This window comes from Anopheles coluzzii, chromosome 3, assembly GCF_943734685.1.
Source record: "Anopheles coluzzii chromosome 3, AcolN3, whole genome shotgun sequence".
NCBI classification, from domain to species: domain Eukaryota; kingdom Metazoa; phylum Arthropoda; class Insecta; order Diptera; family Culicidae; genus Anopheles; species Anopheles coluzzii.
In genome coordinates this window covers 95,116,441-95,137,332 of record NC_064671.1, presented here as the reverse complement: position 1 = coordinate 95,137,332, position 20,892 = coordinate 95,116,441, and the positions used below count along the sequence as shown (strand labels likewise).

Sequence of the window (20,892 nt, the reverse complement as noted above, 5' to 3'; positions counted from 1 at the left end):
TGCATGTTGCTGAAAGTTTTGCTGTAATTGCTCATTTCCCACGGAAATCTGTTGTTGGTATATTATTTGTTGTGCTTGTGATGTTGGAAGCGAAGAAGGTTGATAATATCCCTGTGGCAGTTGCTGCTGCGATTGTTGAATAGCTCCTTGTTGCGTCATCTGTGGAACTTGCAGTTCAGTCACTTGCAAGTCATTTTCCAGCTGCTGTTGTAATTGCTGCTGTTGGTAAAGTTGTTGTGCAATGAGTGCTTGCTTTTGGAGAGTGTCTTTTTCTTGTTCGATCTGTTGTTGCCTAACTCTTTCTTCCCGTTCTTTTAATAATGTTTGAATTTGAACTTTGAGAATTTTTGCTACTGTTTTAGAGTCATCCTCCAATAGTATACCTGATCTATACATTTCGTTAGCAATTTCTTCAGCATCATCTACTCGAATGTCGAAATCAAACTGAATGGCTTCATTCTCTTTGTGTTTGTTAACACGCTTTTTAGGATCCAGGATACGCAGCCGAAATTCCATACGGACGATTTCAGGATTTGTTAGGAACATATCTTTTGACATTGGTTCCAACCGAATACCAATATCTTCGCAAAAAAATTCACAGTTCAAAAGCTCCTTGCACGTTGGTCGTCCTTCTTTTTTATCGTGTATACATCTTTCGATGATCTCACGTACCTCTGGGTTTTCCACCTTTTCTAGGCTTTGCGGTTTTACACCAGAAGTCACTTTTTTGTAAATCTGTGCTGGTGTATTGCATTCATTGTACGGATACTCTGAGGTAGCCATTTCCAACATGCACATACCAAAAGCGTACACATCAACTGCTTCGTCATAATGTTCCTCATACATTTCGGGTGCCATGAACTCCGGTGTACCAATAACCGACTTTGCAAAGCTACGGTTCTTCAGTGTGGCTAATCCTAGGTCTCCTATCTTAACGCTCCCTGTCGTACCAGTTATAAATATATTATCACATTTCAAATCACGATGGATGATAGGCGGTGTGCGTGAATGCAAGAAATGCAACCCTTTTAGAATTTGCCGACACCAGGACTTCAGTACTTTTGGATTGATTTTTTTAAAACGTCGCAAGTATCTATAATAACATTATTAAAGCCGCAATTAGCCAACTTTCTGTGTTATATTTCTTTTGTGTCTAATACTTACGATTTCAATGTGCCGGAAAGCATAAGCTCAGTAATGAGAACTATATTTTTCTTCTTGTTTCCAACCGTTGGTGTCGCTTCCCAGTAATTATAAAATCTTACAATGTTTGGATGTTGTAATTTTTTTAACATTTCTGCTTCTTCCCGAAATCGGGCCCGCTCAACCCGATTTACTTTCTTTTCCTAAAAATTTATTAAATAGGCGGATTAATTTTCAATGTTTGCTTATTCTCGATGAATATTTTACTCACCAGTAATTCACACCATGCAACGGCAACACCAGTTTGGGTATCCAACCCACGATACACGGTTTTGAATGATCCCCTTCCGACCTCCTTATCATATTTCAGAAAACGCCCACAGGGAGAAATACCAATCGCTTCATCTTCATCATCTTCCTTTTTTTGTTGCTTGCGTTGTTCCTCAAACTTTTCAAGATCAAAGATTGGACCATATTGCACTAGCTTTTCTTCAGAAGGCTTAAATTGCAAAGCTAAGTTTTCTGCTTCTCTGCTCAATATTTCAATATTATCGTCCAGATTGCGGGGGTATTCTGTCTCAATCGTTTCATTTTCGATGAAGTTTTTCGAATATAAAACTGACATAGCCGTATTTTCCAGGCTTTTACGTACAAAGCGAAGAATAGTTCGACTTTGTGAACTGTCCGATCCACGTGAGCCATCTTCCAGTAATTTAACATTACTTGTATCTTTCTGGCGAACTTCATTATTCCTGTCGTATGGATTACTACCAAAAGCCCCTTCATCTTCTACTATTCCATTTTCATCTAAATGAGGAATGGATAACTGTTGTTCACCATCAATTCCAGAGTCGTTAGTAAGCGCTTTCGAACGACTTGTTTCTTTTACATTCACTACAGAATGTATCCCATCGTCTTTGGACACGGGTTTTTCTTCATTATGCTCAAGATGTGCTGTGTTTGATGTAGATGAAGGATGATCTTCAACATTATCTTGTTCTGCGATAATTGCATCTTCCTGGCTTTGTCTACTTAATTCATAATCTTCAATATCGCCAACAGATTTGTAATCTTCAATGGACTCGGTAGTTTCTTTTTGTTCTTTATCAGTAGGTACGGAGGATATCTTTGATATCATCCCGTGATATCTGACTGTATTACGTTTCTTTGGTGAAGTTTCATTGATGGCCGAAGTACTGTTTCCTCCCCCTGCTTCTGTATCTTTGCGATTTCTCCCTTTCCGACTAATTGGGGTTGTATCACGCAGGTGTTGATGCTGTTTGACAGGGGGTTTCTGTTGTTGTGACTTTTTTTCATCCATTTTATCATCGTTCTTATTTTGGAGATGTTTTTTTTTTTCACTTGGGGACGCTCGTCGTGAATTACTTCCAATTCTAGTCGCAATACTACCCAATCCAGGTACACTACTACTAGAATGATTTGCAGAGACGACAGGTAATGATATCGTAGTACAGCTGGTGACAGAAGCAGCTGGACTAGTGGTGTTGGTACAATGAGAAGAGCTATCGCTTCTGCCGCTACTGTTGCTATGATCAAATACTCTTGATATTAGACCCCCCGTGTTGACTGCTGTTGAATTTGTACTAGAAGTACTAGATCGGATCGTGTGAAGATGATGTTGATGATGGCGCTGATGTCTCAGCGTACTGCAATTGTTGTGGTTGTAGGTAATAGTATTGTTGTTGGTGGTACTTGTAATATTATCGGTGATATTGCTGATGATAGAGTTGCCAGTACTATTCGTTGTATTATTACCGGCAGATATGCAGGAGGTAGACCCTGCGTTGTTGTTACTGCTATTATTGTTTAAATTGTTCAAGCTAGTTGCAGAAGTTGATTGACTAACAGAGCGCAATCTTCTCAATCGATTGCTGTACTGCTGTTGATTTCCCGAAGAAACTCTCAAGTGTTGCTGTGTTTCTTGGCTGTTGTCTACTGATGTAGTAGCCTGGACTGAATTGCTAGCAATGAAAAGGAATTATTACAGTTTGTTTTTAAACTTACGATAGTTGTAAATTAGAATAGTAGTGATTAATTAAAATGAATTGTCTCATGTGCAATAACTGCTTCAGTACACACAACAAAAGCACAATAGCTCCAAAATCCACTAACATTCAAACCTCGTAAAAAGTGTGTTCAACAGATATTTTATAGCAGGATAAGTTGTGTGATCAAGACTAATGAGATGCCTCTCAATAAGATACCAGTACCAGTACCATACCAGTATTCGGCAGACTAGTTTCACAAAATCTGTTCATACATTTACATTTTATTTTTATTTTTCGTGAAACTGGTGATATTTTGGTTGATAAAGCATCGTTACATGTAATGATTTTTAAATTTGATTTGGCGTTTTAAACATATTTTTTTATGAAATATTCTTAAGGTAACTAAAATAATAAGGATTTTTTTAACCTCAAAGCTAGAATTAGATTCGAGTGCCTGCTCGAAAAAAATGGCAAATCAAGGTGGTATTTTCTTTTATCTCAAGGTACATTAAAGAGATCAGGTGATGGAATTTAGAATCAAAGTGTATGTAGACCAGCTGGTCTCATAGCATGCTTTTATAACCTAATTTGAACGTCACTTTTTGACAGGACGTGTGAAAACGTTTGCTCAAACAGGCTTTCTGACAGCTTGACGAATACACAAAACATTCTTAAAATCTTCATACAGAAGCTGAAGCGTCTCTCTCTCTCTCTCTCCCTTTTATACACACTTTTCGCTTAGGGGAAGCCTAGGAGCCCTTGGCGAATCTTTTTCGACGATGATTGCATCCTGCTATGATTCGTTGTGTGTGAACGCAAACATTTTGGTTTATCTTTTTTTTAACTTCCTTCTGGTGGAAGGGGAAAGATTTGCGAAGAAAGATATGCCGTGCCTCAACGTACCTAATGAATTTTAAAATTCGTCCAAAAGAGAAACCATATTACAATTCACAATTGATGTGTCAAATCAGTACAATTTGCTCAAAGAACTGTCAAATTTAGAAAACTATAGCCCAAATGAATCCGGCCTGCTCTCACTATGGTAAGTTCAATGACTGCTGCTTCAATCCATATTGAGAGGCTATCATCGTTTCCTCCTGCGTACTGAGCAGTAGTGATGGGCAAAACGGCTCCGAAGTCGGAGCCGGCTCCGACCGGCTCCAGACAATTTCGGAGCCGGCTCCGCACCAACGGCTCCGGAGCCGGCTCCGCTCCGACGGCTCCGGAACCGGCTCCGCACCCACGGCTCCGGAGCCGGTTTAAACACAAATGACCAAAATGAATAGAAAATCCGTAATCACTATCCGGTTCGAAGGACCGATGTGTGATAAATTATCACTAAAAAAAGCTGGTTGTGATATACGGATTACCGAAAACCGAGGAGAATGGATAAACCGTTGTGTCCTTTGCGTCAATCAATTTGCTACTGTTTATTCACTTGTCATTTCATTACATAGTTCATTTGCTTTTCATCCTAATCCTAAGAGTTCATTCTCCAATTCCCATCCGTAACTGATCTAGTTCAATTGAAATATTTCACCATTTGAAACAATTCACGAAAACATGCAATTTTGATTACAGGTGTCCCCCGAAATACGACTGTATTTGGGACCGAAAAAATGGCCCAAAGCAAGGCGTAAGTCGAAATAGTCGTATGTCGAATATCTCACAAAGTTAAGTTTAAAACCGAAGTTGAAGAGGCGAAATCTATGATAACGTGATTTTTATTTGCAACAATGTTTGATAATGTATTAATTTTACACCGAAAGTCGTTTACGCGATATAAATATCAAAGATCGGCTAGTTGTAGAATCTTTGGAAATGTGTTTGTAACGGTTTTCAGCACAGAAAGTCAAAAAAATACATCAATTTCTTCTCACTGACAACTTTTCACTGTCAAAATCAAAATCGTCGTATCTGCGAATCGTCGTAACTCGAGGGGGTCGTAACTCGGGGGACGCCTGTATATATACATACAGGGTGTGTGGGCTAAATTTGACACCTGGCCTTTGGGTTTATATCTCAGGGTTGAGTTGACGTATCGAAATGATTGATATGTCATTCGATTGCTAAAAATTGTGCGAACAAGTGTAAAAAATGTCTAGCTCCGTAAATAGGTGGAACCCGTCCGAATTGTACAAGCGCGAAACGTGTGTTATGATGGTTCATGCCGGCCATACGAATGCCGAAATTCGGAAGGCGGCGATGTGTTCGCTGAACACCGTAAAAACAATACGCGTACAGCTCGAGGTGGTGAAAACGTGGATAGTGTTATTGTTCGCAAACAGCATAGCAGGCGGTCGAATTGTATGCGGACCGACACGTTCCTGGCCGATCCCGGCGTCGGCATCCGGGCCCTGGCGCGAGACGTTGGCGTGGCCCCGAGCACCGTCAAGGTGGCGTTAAATGAGGACCTGCGGTACGCGTCGTACAAGCGACGTAGGGGACAGCTCATAACAGCAAAAACGCACGAAAAGCGGCTTACCGGATTGAAAAAACACGCCAATGGCTCACTGCCAATTTCGACCGATACACCAGCACCGACGTTTGACTACCCAGCTCCCCTGACCTTAATCCTATGGATTACTTTGTGTGGGGCACAGTTGAGCGGGACACCAACAGGGCGTCCTGCAATACCAAAGCGGAGCTGGTGGCCAGAATAAAGGCCGTGTTTGCGGCCATCCCCAGAGACATGGTTGTCCGGGCTTGCGCGCGGTTCCGGAAGCGGGTGCAGACGGCCATCGACGCGGAGGGGGGGTACTTCGAATAAAAAATGCGGCAAACATGGTAAGCTAAACTTTGTAGCAAATTTTTTTTAAATATTTAACATAAATTTTATAAAAAATCCTTTCCTATTCCCTCAGAAACTGTCAAATTTATCTCGAACACCCTGTGTATAAATACAGTAGAACGTCGATTATCCGGGCAGCTCGGGACTGGACGGTTGCCGGTTAATCGATTTGCACGGATAATGGTCCAAGAAATATCAAATTCATATAAAAATTAAATAATTCATTAGTTTTATGATTAACTCACTTTGAGTTAATCGATTAATCGTTAGTAGAATATTATTTTATTCAATAACTATAGGTATGGCAACTTTTCATGTACAAACATGAAATTCAAAAATACCACTAGACAAAACAGAGGTGCACAAAAAACTGGTTGCCCACTTGACTATCGCTGCAAATGTTCGCCGTACCTTTTAACAGCTGTCACATTTATGCACACGGTTAAGCCGCCCGCCGGTTAATCCGCCCCCGGATAATCGACGTTCTACTGTATATAAAACAGAAAAGGCAAAGATAAAACAGCAGCCAGGTGATTATTATTATTATTATTATTATTATTATTATTATTATTATTATTATTATTATTATTATTATTATTATTATTATTATTATTATTATTATTATTATTATTATTTATTTATTTTTTATCTTCAACGAGCCGTATGGCCTAATTACGATAAGTTACAATACAATAAAAAAATACATAGCAAAAACAATATTTGTATCCCAATTCACTGCGGCCACGACAGAAGCCGGAGACGTTCCAGTAGCACTGAGTTGAGATGTTGAAGTCGAAGCCAGGAACGACTCGTGTAGAGCGCGGTATAATTGTGCGCACACAACAACTGTGCGGAAACTTTGCGGAGCACGGTAACTGTGCGGAGCACATAAACTGTGCGAAGCACAGAAACTGTGCAGAGCACATAAATTGTGCGAAGTCTGGCACCACAATCTTATAAAATGTGTAATTGTGCTCGCACATTTTACTGTGCTGTGTGTGCGTGGTGGCTACTTGACTCATCACTACTTGTGTGTGATTGTAGACAGTGGGGCCCTTCACGATTCTAGTCAGTTTTTTTGTATGGAGTTTGGCAGTTGGAGGCTGAAATCATATAAACACTCCATACAAAACCACACAAAAAACTAGCCTTACTAAACAATAAAAAAAGTGCAGTTTCAATGTGAATGAATCATAATCGAATTTTTAACAGGATTAACAGGATAAGGTTGCTCTACTTTACGTATAAATTGAAATTTAATGTAAGGTGGTTTTTCGCTCATCGATACGAAGTGGTTGATTTTTTTGACAGTGATAATAATGATTGTGATTATCTGATTTGAATAATTGTGAAACTTGTAAGCTAATTAGGATTATAAAATAAAAAAACAGGTTTATAAATTTGATGAATTATACGAATACTTTGATATGAAACCGAAAATAGCCAGATTCTTTTCTTAATTTTGATTTTTTTTCGTGAATAGCACAATTGGTGTTAGCGGAGCAATTGGTACACCTACCCTACTGGAAAAAGATTCGTCGAAGGCTACTAGACTTCCCCTACCTCAGTGAAAAAATGTGTTTGACAGATATTTTATAGCACAACATAGGCTGTGAAAAAGCAACTAATAAATGACTTACCTTCGACCAAAACATGCTCTTTTCGTGGCTCCCATTTGTAAGGCATTATTGCATCATAATCTCTCCAATCTACTTGACACTGCAATTCCAATTTGGTATCTTCATCAGCTATTCGGTTTCGGTTTGCCTACCCCAAAGGGGGTTTCTTCGATGTTCCGCTGGATACTATACGAACCTCGTGAAAAAAAAAACAAAGTTAAAAAAGATGTTCGCCGTATGCCTTGTGGTTTTTACTGTTGTTGCTTAAGTCATTTGAAAGTTTCTACAGAATGTCTAAATGTTTTTCGTTTCAAAAATGAAATCCTAATTTTAGTACTTTTCTTATATATATATATATATATATATATATATATATATATATATATATATATATATATATATATATATATATATATATATATATATATATATATATATATATATATATATATATATATATATATATATATATATATATATACATACATTGAGATGAGAGAAATATATGAATTGTCGATCAGCCTTCAAGCTGAACAATTGTGTCTTCAATTGTTTCAATTTAAGTCATTTGAAAGTTTCTACAGAATGTCTAAATGTTTTTCGTTTCAAAAATGAAATCCTAATTTTAGTACTTTTCTTATATATATATATATATATATATATATATATATATATATATATATATATATATATATATATATATATATATATATATATATATATATATATATATATATATATATATATATATATATATATATATATATATATACATACATTGAGATGAGAGAAATATATGAATTGTCGATCAGCCTTCAAGCTGAACAATTGTGTCTTCAATTGTTTCAATTTGCACATTACAATAATATATACAGCGGTCCCCGATATACACCGATAATGGCCTATTGTTGTGCTAACCACACAAAATCAAAATTAATAAAAGAATCTGGCTATTTTCGGTTTCATATCAAAGTATTCGTTAAACTTATCATATTACCTTATTAGTTAAAGAAACCGTACGGCCAAACAGAGTGAAACATACAGCGAAATTAACTATTCTGACAGGTGAAATATCTGATGGGAAAAAGTTTTTGATCGTTTAGTAAGGTTACATAATTATTTTATCCAGTTGAAAAATAGCACATCAATTCTTCTTCTTCTTCTTTGGCTCAACAACCGTTGTCGGTCAAGGCCTGCCTACCACTTGTGGGCTTGGCTTTCAGTGACTCATTGATTTCCCCCTCATTGATTGAATCTGTCCTACGTATGGCACCACGGTCCATTCGGGGCTTGAACCTGTGACGTGCATGTTCTAAGTCGTACGAGTTGACGACTGTACCATGAGACCGACCAGCACATCAATTGGTGCAAGAAAAACTGTTATGTACCAATTGTTGTGCTATTCTCATCTACCAGTTTTGCTGTCATATTAAAAAAAATGCATGGAAAATCGTACAAAATTGACATTCTAAACCTTATCTTTATTGATTTTCTTATTGATTTTCAACATCTAGTTATCAAATTGTGTAATTGTAAATTCCTTAAAAACATTTATCTTAGATCTGGGTCTATGAACATCTTGCGGCAATATTTTTACAATGTTAACATTTCTGGATTTTCCAATTCATTTCAAAAACTGTGCACATATTCATTGATAAAAACATTTTAAAATTAAGTTGAAATTATTTTGTATCCGTTTTAGTGTGCAAACAAGTCCAAAAATGTTCATGTAACAAATAAACATGAAACAAATCGATTTGTTTCTCTTGCAACAATAATAGCTGGCATCGCGAAAGAAATGGTTTAAAATTAACAGTCGTTAAAAATTAACCAGAGTCATTTAAAATTGCTAGAATTTGGCTTCGCGAACGCATTGAGTTCATTTGTTAATTTTAACGACTGGTCCTATGCCGTCGTTAACCAAACGACTGTCAAAGAGCGTATGCGATACAAATTAACAGTCATTTAATTGCACTGCTCGATTTTTCCCCCGTGTTTGCCTATATGTCATTTCGAGCAGTCGTTAACTGTTTTGACGATCGTTTATTTTAACAGGAATGAACAACAAATGAACTCGGTTAAACCAAAATGAACTTTAAACGACTGTTAGTAGTAGTAGAGATGTTTATTGTGGATAGAAAGAAAAAAAATACATATAGAATCGAACGTTCTTTAACATTGGGTACGCAATGTGCTCTCTTGAATAATCGGGAATTTTTATAGCATAGCTGAGTTAAATATATGTTGTTTGCTGATTTTAAATCTGAGTATATGGGAAAAGTGCAAAAAAAACCATGCATTAAACGACTGTTAAAATGTGTTCATTTACTCGCGATGCCGGCTAATGAACAAGTACAACAATTGGTTCACAGCTAGCACAACATTTGGAGCACATAGTACAACTATTGGTGCTAGAAAAACCGATGGTAAACCCACCGACAAACCGACGTCACACTAGCGTTACAAAAGTGTCCCACACGAAAGTACTGTCATTTACCAGTGAGGCGATCACTTCTGTCAAAGTAAGCTCTGTTCACTGCTGCTTCGATGTAAACAACTTTTCTAAATACAAATTGCGAAGGAAGTATGAGGCAAGATTTTGTGAGAATTATTGGATAAAACACCCAGGAAAATCATTTTATAAGTTTCCAAATCAATGCAAAAGATGTGAGAAGTACATAAAACAATACGCATTGGTATTTGCGAAGAAAAACAAAAAGGGGTTTAGCAGTTTCTTCTCTGTGTCAGTGTAGTAAGCGAATCATTATAGAGATGGCGCTAGTGTTTAACGTATTTTCATTTGAAATAAGGAGACAACTTTTGAAGCTCATTTTGTTCGAAGTGTCACGTCGGTTTGTCGGTGGTAAACCTATCCCACGCGGAAATTCGAAATACGCGGTATTTTACAGCCGTTTTTGGTACCCATTAACCGTGTGTCTCGGGGACCGTTTGTATTAACCTTGTTTTTACGAAACGATTGTTGCTCAAGGTCCATAAATTACTACAGATCGGTCCTTCCAATGCACAGTGAACCCTCTCTTATTTGAGAGGCGACGGGACTGTCGAATAAGAGGGGTTTTCAAATTACAGAGGTTGAAAGTGAATGAAAGGTCTAGGCATGTGTAAAATGAACGAGAATCGCACCGTTAGAACAGTTCGGTAAAGTGCACGAACGAACGAGGTTCTTAACAAAAAGAACGACCAGGACTTTTGGAAGAAACTGACTACACCGAACGCGTTCGAACGTTCCGTTCAGTGTTCGACGGCACACATAAATGTGGTAATAAAACGTGCAAAATCATATTGCTTTCTCGCTCTTTCTCGCACCGTGCGAACGGGTCGTCAGAGATCAAAATGTACCCTGTTGGTGTTGAAATCATACCCATACAACTCAATTCCTCGAACGCCGTCGAATTTGTCCAGCAGTGTTCGATACGTGTGCTGTTGGTGTGGAAATCGTATCTATACGACTGAATTCATCGAAAGCGTTCGAACTGGTGTTCGATCTGTGTTCTGTTGGTGTGTAAATCGTACCTACATAATTGAATTCATCGAACGCGTTCGAACTGGTGTTCGATCTGTGTTCTGTTGGTGTGTAAATCGTACCTACACAACTGAATTCATCGAACGCGTTCGAACTGGTGTTCGATCTGTGTTCTGTTGGTGTGTAAATCGTACCTACATAATTGAATTCATCGAACGCGTTCGAACTGGTGTTCGATCTGTGTTCTGTTGGTGTGTAAATCGTACCTACATAATTGAATTCATCGAACGCGTTCGAACTGGTGTTCGATCTGTGTTCTGTTGGTGTGTAAATCGTACCTACACAACTGAATTCATCGAACGCGTTCGAACTGGGTCATTTGTGTTCGATCTGTGTTCTGTTGGCATGGAAATTATACCTATACAATTCAATAGATCGAGCCCGTTCAAACGGATTAGTCATTTTTCGCGAATGAACTGAACTGAATTGATTGCGCTCATCATGTTGATCCATATTTAAGTAGTTTTTTTAAATAGGATCCTTAAGTGTGTATAAGGCATGGGGTACAATATATGCAGGAGACATTTTTGCTCGTATTAGTTTTTTACATGCTAGTTTTTGGTCGGTTTTGCGATGGATTGTGTTGACCAGACAGCCGAGTGTTTAATGTTTTTAAATGATTAGTTTCAACTGCAGAATGAGTACTTCTTTAGCTACAGTATGCGTCTATGTTGGGTAAATGAAAAAGATAACGAGCGTTCTTTGTGAATAAAAACCTCATGAAACAAAGAACGAAAGAATCGTCGTTCGCGTTCGGTTCTTTTTGGTGAGTGAACTAGTTCGTTCGCGTTCGGTGAAAAGAATCGTTTTGCCCATGTATAGAAAGGTCCATATAAACAAGAAAGAGACAGTATGCAGCCTTTACTGTTGCTATAGGAAACTGTGCATACGATTGCCAATTTGAGCATACATCATTCAATAACCATGGCAACACCATACACAAATAAGAGGAACACAGATTTCAGAGGTTTTCCAAATTAGAGGAACAAAAATGTACTGGAAATCAAGGGAATGTGCAAAATGTTCAAATAAGAGAGGTTTTTCAAATTGGAGAGGTGTCAAATAAGAGAGGGTTCACTGTACTTCAACAATTCTTCGACAGTTAGGAATTCTCCACCGGTTGAAAATCGCAGTTCTATATGGTTTTCTTTCTTTATACGCTATTGGTTTTTGGTTTTCTTTAAACGCTATTGGGCGCTATTGGTTGGCTTCGTGCAGATACTAGTGCAAAACGTCTAGGGAAAGCGGAGTAAAATGGGCATGTTAAGCATTTAGTAAATATTCCTTTGAACAATTACTATAGATTAAAATTGCAACATATACTGCAAATAAGATAAACATACGAAAAAAGTGTAAAATAAAAGTGTATGTTTCACGAGATGCTATTTAGACACACAGGGCAAAATAGGCATAGGATAACTATACCAATTTTAACTAACTAAAAGGGTAGCCAAAAACGTGAAATTATGCACAAATTCAATAAAAAGCGGATTTTTTTATTATATCATCAATATCATTTCAACAATTCACATCATTTTCCTGCGTATTTTCCAAAATTTCAAATAAAAAGTGAGGAGCAAAAATTTTTTGGCTGATTTGCTGTCTGTCAATAGTTTGGCAGGTTTTGTGATTATGAGAACCAGAACGGAAAGCCAATGAAAGTGTGGTTTTTATGAAAGATTTTATACCCTCACAGTTGTGTTTGAGATTTTAAAATCACGATGAACAAGTTATTTTTTTCTTTAATTGGTGCCGAAAACAGCTAGTACAGCAATTACCCGCAGTACGCGATACTCGATATACGCGAATTCGCAGTAAGCGACTCCTCTAAATTTGACAGCTCTATGTGTTTTTTGCAATTATTTTGATTCTTTGAAATATTTTATGCTCTTTTTGGATTTCCTTATTGTTCCTAAACCATTTTGCATTAAATTTGTGCAAAAGATACATGTTTTACAACAAAAAACTTTAATGCAAAACTCTGTGGCGATATTTTTCAACCCTCGAACCCTCGGTAGTGTAAACTATTTTTCCATAGGAATCCGCTATACGTGAAAACTCGAGATACGCTATTGTACTTGGTCCCGTACGATAGCGTATATCGGATAATGACTACACCAAAAATGTTAATTTTTGACAGTTCAATGCTGTGGGCTACTGACGGAACTTATAACAATAACCTTACAATTGGCTGAACATTCCTTTAAAACTTGATCAGAACATTACAATGCGTATGTCGAGATATTCTTTATCCTTCGGTTCGTGTTCGCTTCGTGTTAGCTTCGTGTTAGTGTGTTAGCACGGACTACGACTGGAGAATATTAGCGTTAGTACGGCACAGTGCTGTGCACGAAAAAGCTAAGCTGCCAAATATGCTATACTGCCAAAAATAGTCGCGGTCCCCGAGATACACTGTTAATGGGGACCGAAAACGGCCGCAAAATATCGCGTACTCGAATTTCCGCGTAAGTCGAATCTCGTGATTTCCAGCCAAAATATCACTAATTTTCGAGTAATTTTGCAAGTAGGAGGCGGTTTTAGTCACTTTATGAATTATTTGATATGATTCTGACTGAACCTTTTGAAATAGTTTTTAACATTCGATCAAAACGGAAATTATTTGGCAATTTACAATTGATGTGTCAAATCAGTACAATTTGCTCAAAGAACTGATAAAGGGGTTCTGAAATTCCCCCTTTCCGTTTGAAATTCGTAGGCTGAAATTTCAGCCTGTCAGCTGTTTGCATTGTATAGCAGTTTTCGAGCAGCTATCTAATTGAGTATAATATACAGGTGGGCTTATCCCAAGGTGTATGAATTAAAGTTGACGAATATCAAGAAAAGATAGAATTATAGTGAAATTATCAATTACAACAAGATCAGTGTCCGAAATTACGACGAAATCATGTGCAGCTCAAGAGGGTCAAAGCTAAGAGGCCATATTTCTGATTGTGGTCTTTTTTAAGTGATGAATTGCTGAAAAAACTACTCCATGCCACGTTCATGAGAAAGAAATGAATAGTTACACTAAGTTTTGAGCACAAAACGCACAATTAGCCCTGAAAAGTGTTTGATTGTTTGGAATCGTTTGTGAACGCTTTTATGTCTAACTGTCAAAAATAAGCTTTCAAAATGGTGGACCAAAATCGAGCTATGCATCGACCTCTGTATTATATAGACTTCGTCTATAACCGTATTAATAAACGATGCGCAATCTCAGATTGCGCATATATTCGTTTTATCAAACATCACAAACATATGCCATTTCGCGTAGCCAACCCTGAGCTATAAACGTCATTTCCATACAATTTCAGATTGCGCCAAGATTGCGCATGAATTTTCAAGATTATATGTCCGAAATATATAATTTTTTTTTTGACGTATAAATATATCAAACCGATCCGTTTGACAGATAAATATATGCGCAATCTGAGATTGCGCATCGTTTATTGATACGGTAACAGCCAAACTGTCACTTTTCTTCAATGACTGCTTTGTTTGTAACTCACACAAGGTCCATAAATTAGTACAGGTTGGTCCGTTCCAAGGATGTTATAAGAGACCAGGTGGTGGAATGTACATCATTTTGACACACCGTTTTTTGAGTGCGGGTTCTCGATCCAGCGAGAATCGCTCATTTTTATGTTTTGTTACATATTTAACAAAACAAACGATACATTCGAATAAGAATAATAATTTTATAATAATTATTAAAATCTAACTTGATGAAAGATGCTTAACGAAATTTCATTAATAGCAAAGTCCTTAGTAACCCCAACTCCATATCTGCCAATCTCCTTGCAAATCAGAGCTTAGAGAGAGACCAAGGTCGATTTAAAAATATCAGGTGGTGGACTCTAGTGCATTTTGACAATTCGTCACTTGACGTAAGGTCCCCAGGATTCAAACTTTGTTTACATTTATTAAATTTGTTCAAATAATTTATATACCCCATTTTTTCGATTAAATATTGTTTAAAAATATATTTTGGACTCAACAAGTTCTTATTGAACATTAAAACACAGATTAAAGTGTGTTATTTTGTGTTATTCCGTGAATTTATTCTATAATTTATTGTGTTTTCGACATTTTTGATGATTAAAAAATGAGAAATAATTATTTTTTTCAATTTTCACATTAATTCCTCATTATCTACGAGCCGCATGGACAATAATAACAAAGAAATCTATTCTATTTACTAAGCTTTGTGTGCGGAAACCAATGGTTAACGGTTTTAAAATGACGTAAAGTCCCTCAACTATGGCGACCCCCCAAAGGCCCTTATCCACCACCTGATATAATTAATCCACCTTGGAGAGAGACCACCTTTACTAAATATAGGCACCTTGAACTCACATAAAAAACTAGAAGTTAGAGTGTAAAACTGTTTTAGACATTTTTTTCTGTTCAGACCTATTTCTATTGAATAAAGCATGTTCTGACCTGTATTCGCGTTGTCCAAAATCGGAACACAGCATGCCGAACATAGGAGCAAAGCGCCGAAAATAACAGCAAATCAATGTTTGTATTTTCACGAAAATTAAAAAAAATGCCTTCAAAACGGCATATCAAAAATAGCATGACGTAGTACGATAGTTTATCAACCAAAATTACATCACTTACATTAAGAATTATAAAAAAAGTAAATGTATGAATAGGTTTTGAGAATTGTTGCACTAATCTACCGAAAACTGGTACAGTTACCCTATGCAAGCAAAACGTGAAACGTTAAAACACTGAGGCAATATGGGCCACAACAACAGCGCTTAGGTAACGGTTAAAGCTTTTCCGCACGTTTCGTGAAATGTATTCTCTTCCTATCTTTTATTTTGTTATTCATTAAAAGTTCTTAATTTTTTCCCAAAAATATGTTATTAAAATTAAAACACTGTTAACACGTTTCAATCGACAAATCTTTTGAAGTTGTGCCTGTCAGCATTATTGTTTGGAAAAATACAACATCATAGCCTCATATGCCAAAAACATCTGCCCATTTGGTAAAAATTACATCAATATTCTACTAAATCTTATTTTGTTTTTTCTTGGTTATTTTTTAAGTACGGGTAAGTTTTATACATGGTGTTCATAGAACACTCTTTTAAATTTTAGGCCTTAGAATTTTACCTTGCTGTGAAATAATGCTTAGATATAGGGTATCCATTTTGCCCCGTTTACCCCTAGTTGTTTACAAGAGAAAACCTCCTGTTTTCAATGATAAGCGCTACGTCACTGGAATTAGAGCGGGTTATTTTGAGTGGATGAGAAACCACCGATTTGGTCGTAATTATAGCTGTGTAACAGTTAGCTCTATACAATATTTAGTTGTAAATTACTTCTTCGAGGTAACAGGGAATGCGATAGGTATGACAGGATTTGTCAACCTTTTAAATGTCAGAACTCAAAACAGAGGGAAATATACAGCACTACCGCACCACATTAACTGGATACCCTACGAGAATGTTATTCACAGTGAATTCACTTGTGCACGCACAATGCAAACGCTATACCACATTCGCCACACGATTCACGATTCGCTTCACAAGGCGATGAGCAAAAGATTGCTGCGCTTCATAGTAGCTAAAACGCTTTCACACTATCAAAATATAATAAGGTTTTCATCACACCCTCAATCACAATTTTAGAATTGCTTACACCACACATCAGCCAACATCATCAGTAAGGATGGAATGACGGTAAGGGCACGGGATATAATTTCGCAGTAGGGTGGAGTGCCAGGAACGACAAGTATTGCAGCAGATATCGATCTAGTTGGTGTCTTCTTCAACAACAATATTCCTCTTTTGTTCTTGTGCCAACATGTATGACGTATGCATAACGTAACATTCAATGGTAGCAAATATTGGAAAATCGCAATAAAAGCACTGACGGTTTTTTCACTACAAATTTGGCACGCACCTTATGGCTCTTATCACACTTCGAGCTACGATTGTAATGCAATAAAACTACGCCTTTTCGATTAACTCCTTATGCGATAAATTATGGATTTTTATTTTTATGTGTACTCGTTACATAGAGTTCAAAGATATTTTAACTAGCAACACGCGAAACCGGCACAAATGAGAAAAATTCTATTTAATATCGCAACATCTACGTCCGAACGTGCCAAACTTTTTATTACAAATGTGTTCAATTCTGATTATCCGTGCAGCACGGACGAACAATGCACGAACAATTCCGACTGATTTTTTGACAGGATCGCTCACATGCCCAAGTTGAGTGCTAGACGGCCACGGTACAAATTGTGTACAGTCTGTTCCCGAGTTACGCGGTTCTCGACATATGCGAATTCGGAGATACAGGCGGTCCCCGAGATACACGTTTAATCGGGACTGAAACCGGCCGCAAAATACCGCGTATCTTGAATTTCCGCGTAAGTCGAATATCGTAATTTCCAGCCAAAATATCACTAATTTTTGTATAATTTTGCAATTAGATGGTGATTTAAGCCACACAATCAATTTTTTGATATTATTCGAACTGAACATAACAGTTGTAAACCTTTTGTAATGGTTTTTAACATTCGATCAAAGCGGAAATTACTTGGAATTTGGCAATGGATGTGTCACATCAGTACGATTTGCTAAAAGAACTGTCAAAATTAGAAAACCGCGTATAAGAGGTACCGTGTATCTCGGAGACCGCCTGTATTAAATTTAATAATAAAAAAAGCCGGTCTCGTGGACAGTCGTCAACTCGTACGACTTGACAACATGCCCGTCATGGTTTCAAGTCCCAAATGGACCGTCACTGATTATGACATCATCGCATTTTTTCGCAATAAGTATAACAACAGAATTGTTAGCAAAATTCCAAATAAAATCCAAATATTCAAGAGATGTACAGTGGAACACTTCATTACGAGTTTTTCGCATAACAATCAAATATAAATATAAAAACTAATACCTCTCATAACGGGTTATAATCCCGTCATTTGTGTTCTCGGTGCGTTTTTCGGTACTGTAAAATTAGGATCACGATCAGTAAACATTGAGCATAAAATAATTTTGATTATCGCTCAGGCAAGTAAGAGCTTTGACTATAAACAATAGTTTAATATAACACTATTGCCGGGAGGAATAGTGTTATTATTGTTTTTGTTATTATTTATTTAATAATTTGTTGGCCTCTAGGGTTTTACAAATGTGTTCTTATAATCTAGGGAAACATAAGGGATGAGGATTCACGAAGACGGGAGCGGAATTGGGAAACTAGGACGTTGAAGTCGAATAGGAGATACGAATCGTTGAAGGCAGAAAGAGCGCGCAAGAAAGGGTCATTCTGGCCATGACGAGTTTGGCGGGAAGGAATAAGGAGCGGGGGTCGGTCACGAAGACGACGTGAGGGGGCATAGGTAGGAATCGAGGATAGGAGGGCGGGAACATCCAAGTCATTGGAAAGGAGGCAGGCAATGAAATATGACTGGATGTGATAAATGCGCGTTCTTAATGTCTCTAGCCCGAGCAAACGGCATCGGATAGGATACGAAGGAATTCGATCCGATCGTCCAAGAAAACGACGGATAGCGACACGAGTGAATTTCCGCTGAATTCGTTCGATCCTATCGACCAGTGTTGTTTAATTGTGTGAGACACGAGTGTCAGCTCATTTTTCTGAATTCACTTGCTCCTGAAGGTTCGAGTTTCCCCTGCCAATTGCTACCACTTACCGGTTTAACCGAGGGAGAAACCTTCATTATCACTGTAGCGGGCAATAGAACTTACAGTGTGTGCAAATTAATCCGGTGTAAACTCCCTCGTACACAAATGAACTGCCAGTCGGCTCACCCGCGAGGGTATTGCTTCAACTGAAATTGCTGCCACTTGTAGGAACTTCATATGACTACATAGGGTAACTGTACCAGTTTTCGGCAGGGTAACTAAAAACGTGAAATTATGCTCAAATGTGATACAAATGTCTTAAAACACAATTTTTTAGTAAAAGTATACTCATTTGTTATTCATATAAGAAGTTTGACATCACTATCTTGCGTATTTTCTAGAGCGCAATCTAGAGGGTAAGATGAATTTGAGAATTAGTAAGAATAATGCTCGGAAAATTCGACGATGTGACGAGCATTACATATTCATGGCCAAAAATAAGCTACTCCAGTAGAAAAAACGTGTAATAATAATAGTAACAATAATAATAAGGTATTTTAGGACGAAATATTACAAAAATAGTTAATACCGGTTGATCATCTCAATTGTATATTAAAGCTAAATTAAAGATGGTTAAGTTTGCTTTGTAATAGTAAATGTATCGTAATTGTGAACCTCTCATTGTGCGAATTTGTTATTTAGCTTTGAATAACATCCGAATTACTTGCGCTATCTATTGTTTTTCCTCCGTTTTTTTGTACGGGTTTGTTTTGATCGCCATTGAATATCCGCAGTATAGTTTTAATACAAAATTCTATATCATGCTCATTACGACATGGTGCAATTGTGTACAAATATAAACGCAAGGCTTTTATATCCATGTAGATTTTATGTGTAAGAATGCTTAAGAAAGAGTTCTGTAAGAAAAATAGTGTATGTTAAAAATATGAAATTAAGCTTTCATTATTATCGTTAACAAACCCGTAATACGTTGTCCAGGCCACAAAATGTGTTATTTTGAGAAGCCAATCTGAGAGTCCTTATGAATGCTTCCCAATTGTGACGAGTGATGGTATCTTTAAAAACTTCCAACCAGTTATGTCTCCATTCGATGGGCTGCGGAAAAGTGTTGGTGTTCAGCTGTTTTATAATGTTAATGTTGCAGGATGAAAATGCTCCCGAACTATTTGTCAATTCTAGTGGTTTTTTTAGTTTCTTTAAAGTTTGCGAAAGTTTTGTTTGCGACACTTTGAACCTTATTTTTGGTTTTAACTTGCGCTTGGGGCAAGGCATCGTAGCTTTTGCAATGATGCTGTTGATTTCACTAAATGACAGATACAAGGTGACAGTGAATCATAACCAGCACAATGGAAATTACTCATGACTTTCAGATCTTAATTTTCCAAAACAGTACAGGGTAACTGTACCAGTTTTCGGCAGTGTACCTATTTTCGGCAGGGTAGCTAAAAACGTGAAATTCTGCACAAACGCGGTAAAAAATTTCACAAAATACAATTTTGTAGTGAAGGTGTACTTATTTGATATTCACATACGAAGTTTCACACCATTTCATTACGTATTTTCCAAAATATCAAATAAATTGTGCTTTTTTTCGGCAGCTTTGCTGTCAGCCACTCGTTCGGCAGGTTTTGTGATTAAGAGAATCAGAACAGTAAAACAATGAAAAAGTGGTGTATATTAAAGATTTTATGCTTATTTAATTTATTCTAACTTGTTCGGAATTTTAAAATCACGATAAACAGGTTATTTTTCACTTTAAATGCTGCCGAAAATAGGTACACAGTAAATGTTCATTTTTGACAGCTCAATGTTGTGGGCTCGTGCCGAAACTCGGAACAATAACACACTTTGAATTTGGCTGAATATTCCTTTTAAAATTGATCAGAACACTACAATGCGTATGTCGACACATAATATGACCTTTCTTGTACCAAATATCACCAATTTTACGACAAACAATGCACTAACTTAAGAGAAAAATAAATATTTGTAAGCCAGTTCGCACCGTACGCTATAACCATCAAACTGTCAATGGCTGCTCTGTTTAAACGTCGCATCAAAATGGCTGTCAAAATGGGCCAAAATAAGCAACATAAAATTAATAATTAAAGTGCTTTTTAACACCAATCTTAGGAAAGTAAGAGTG

The 20,892-nt window shown here is 37.1% G+C and overlaps 1 protein-coding gene and 2 long non-coding RNA genes across 3 annotated transcripts in view; 1 reads left to right on the top strand and 2 right to left on the bottom strand.

Annotated features, from left to right (window-relative positions):
- LOC120956334 (uncharacterized) overlaps positions 1-17,281 on the bottom strand; it is a 76,732-nt gene extending 59,451 nt beyond the window's left edge. Inside the window, exons 1-5 of the mRNA XM_049609184.1 lie at positions 16,231-17,281; positions 7,584-7,758; positions 1,415-3,125; positions 1,165-1,346; positions 195-1,093 (exon numbers count right to left, since the gene is read on the bottom strand). Coding sequence (XP_049465141.1) covers positions 195-1,093; positions 1,165-1,346; positions 1,415-3,125; positions 7,584-7,618 — 2,827 coding nt within the window. The 5' untranslated portion in view covers positions 7,619-7,758; positions 16,231-17,281. The remainder of the gene's footprint in view (positions 1-194; positions 1,094-1,164; positions 1,347-1,414; positions 3,126-7,583; positions 7,759-16,230) is intronic.
- A 521-nt stretch (positions 17,282-17,802) lies between these two features.
- LOC125907378 (uncharacterized) lies at positions 17,803-19,232 on the top strand. Its single transcript, XR_007452596.1, has 2 exons — positions 17,803-18,150; positions 18,287-19,232. It is a non-coding gene; the product is annotated as an uncharacterized LOC125907378 (long non-coding RNA).
- Positions 19,233-19,307: 75 nt separating this feature from the next.
- On the bottom strand, positions 19,308-20,135 carry LOC120958793 (uncharacterized). Its single transcript, XR_005752089.2, has 2 exons — positions 19,707-20,135; positions 19,308-19,642 (listed from the first exon to the last, which is right to left on the bottom strand). It is a non-coding gene; the product is annotated as an uncharacterized LOC120958793 (long non-coding RNA).
- Positions 20,136-20,892: the final 757 nt, after the last annotated feature.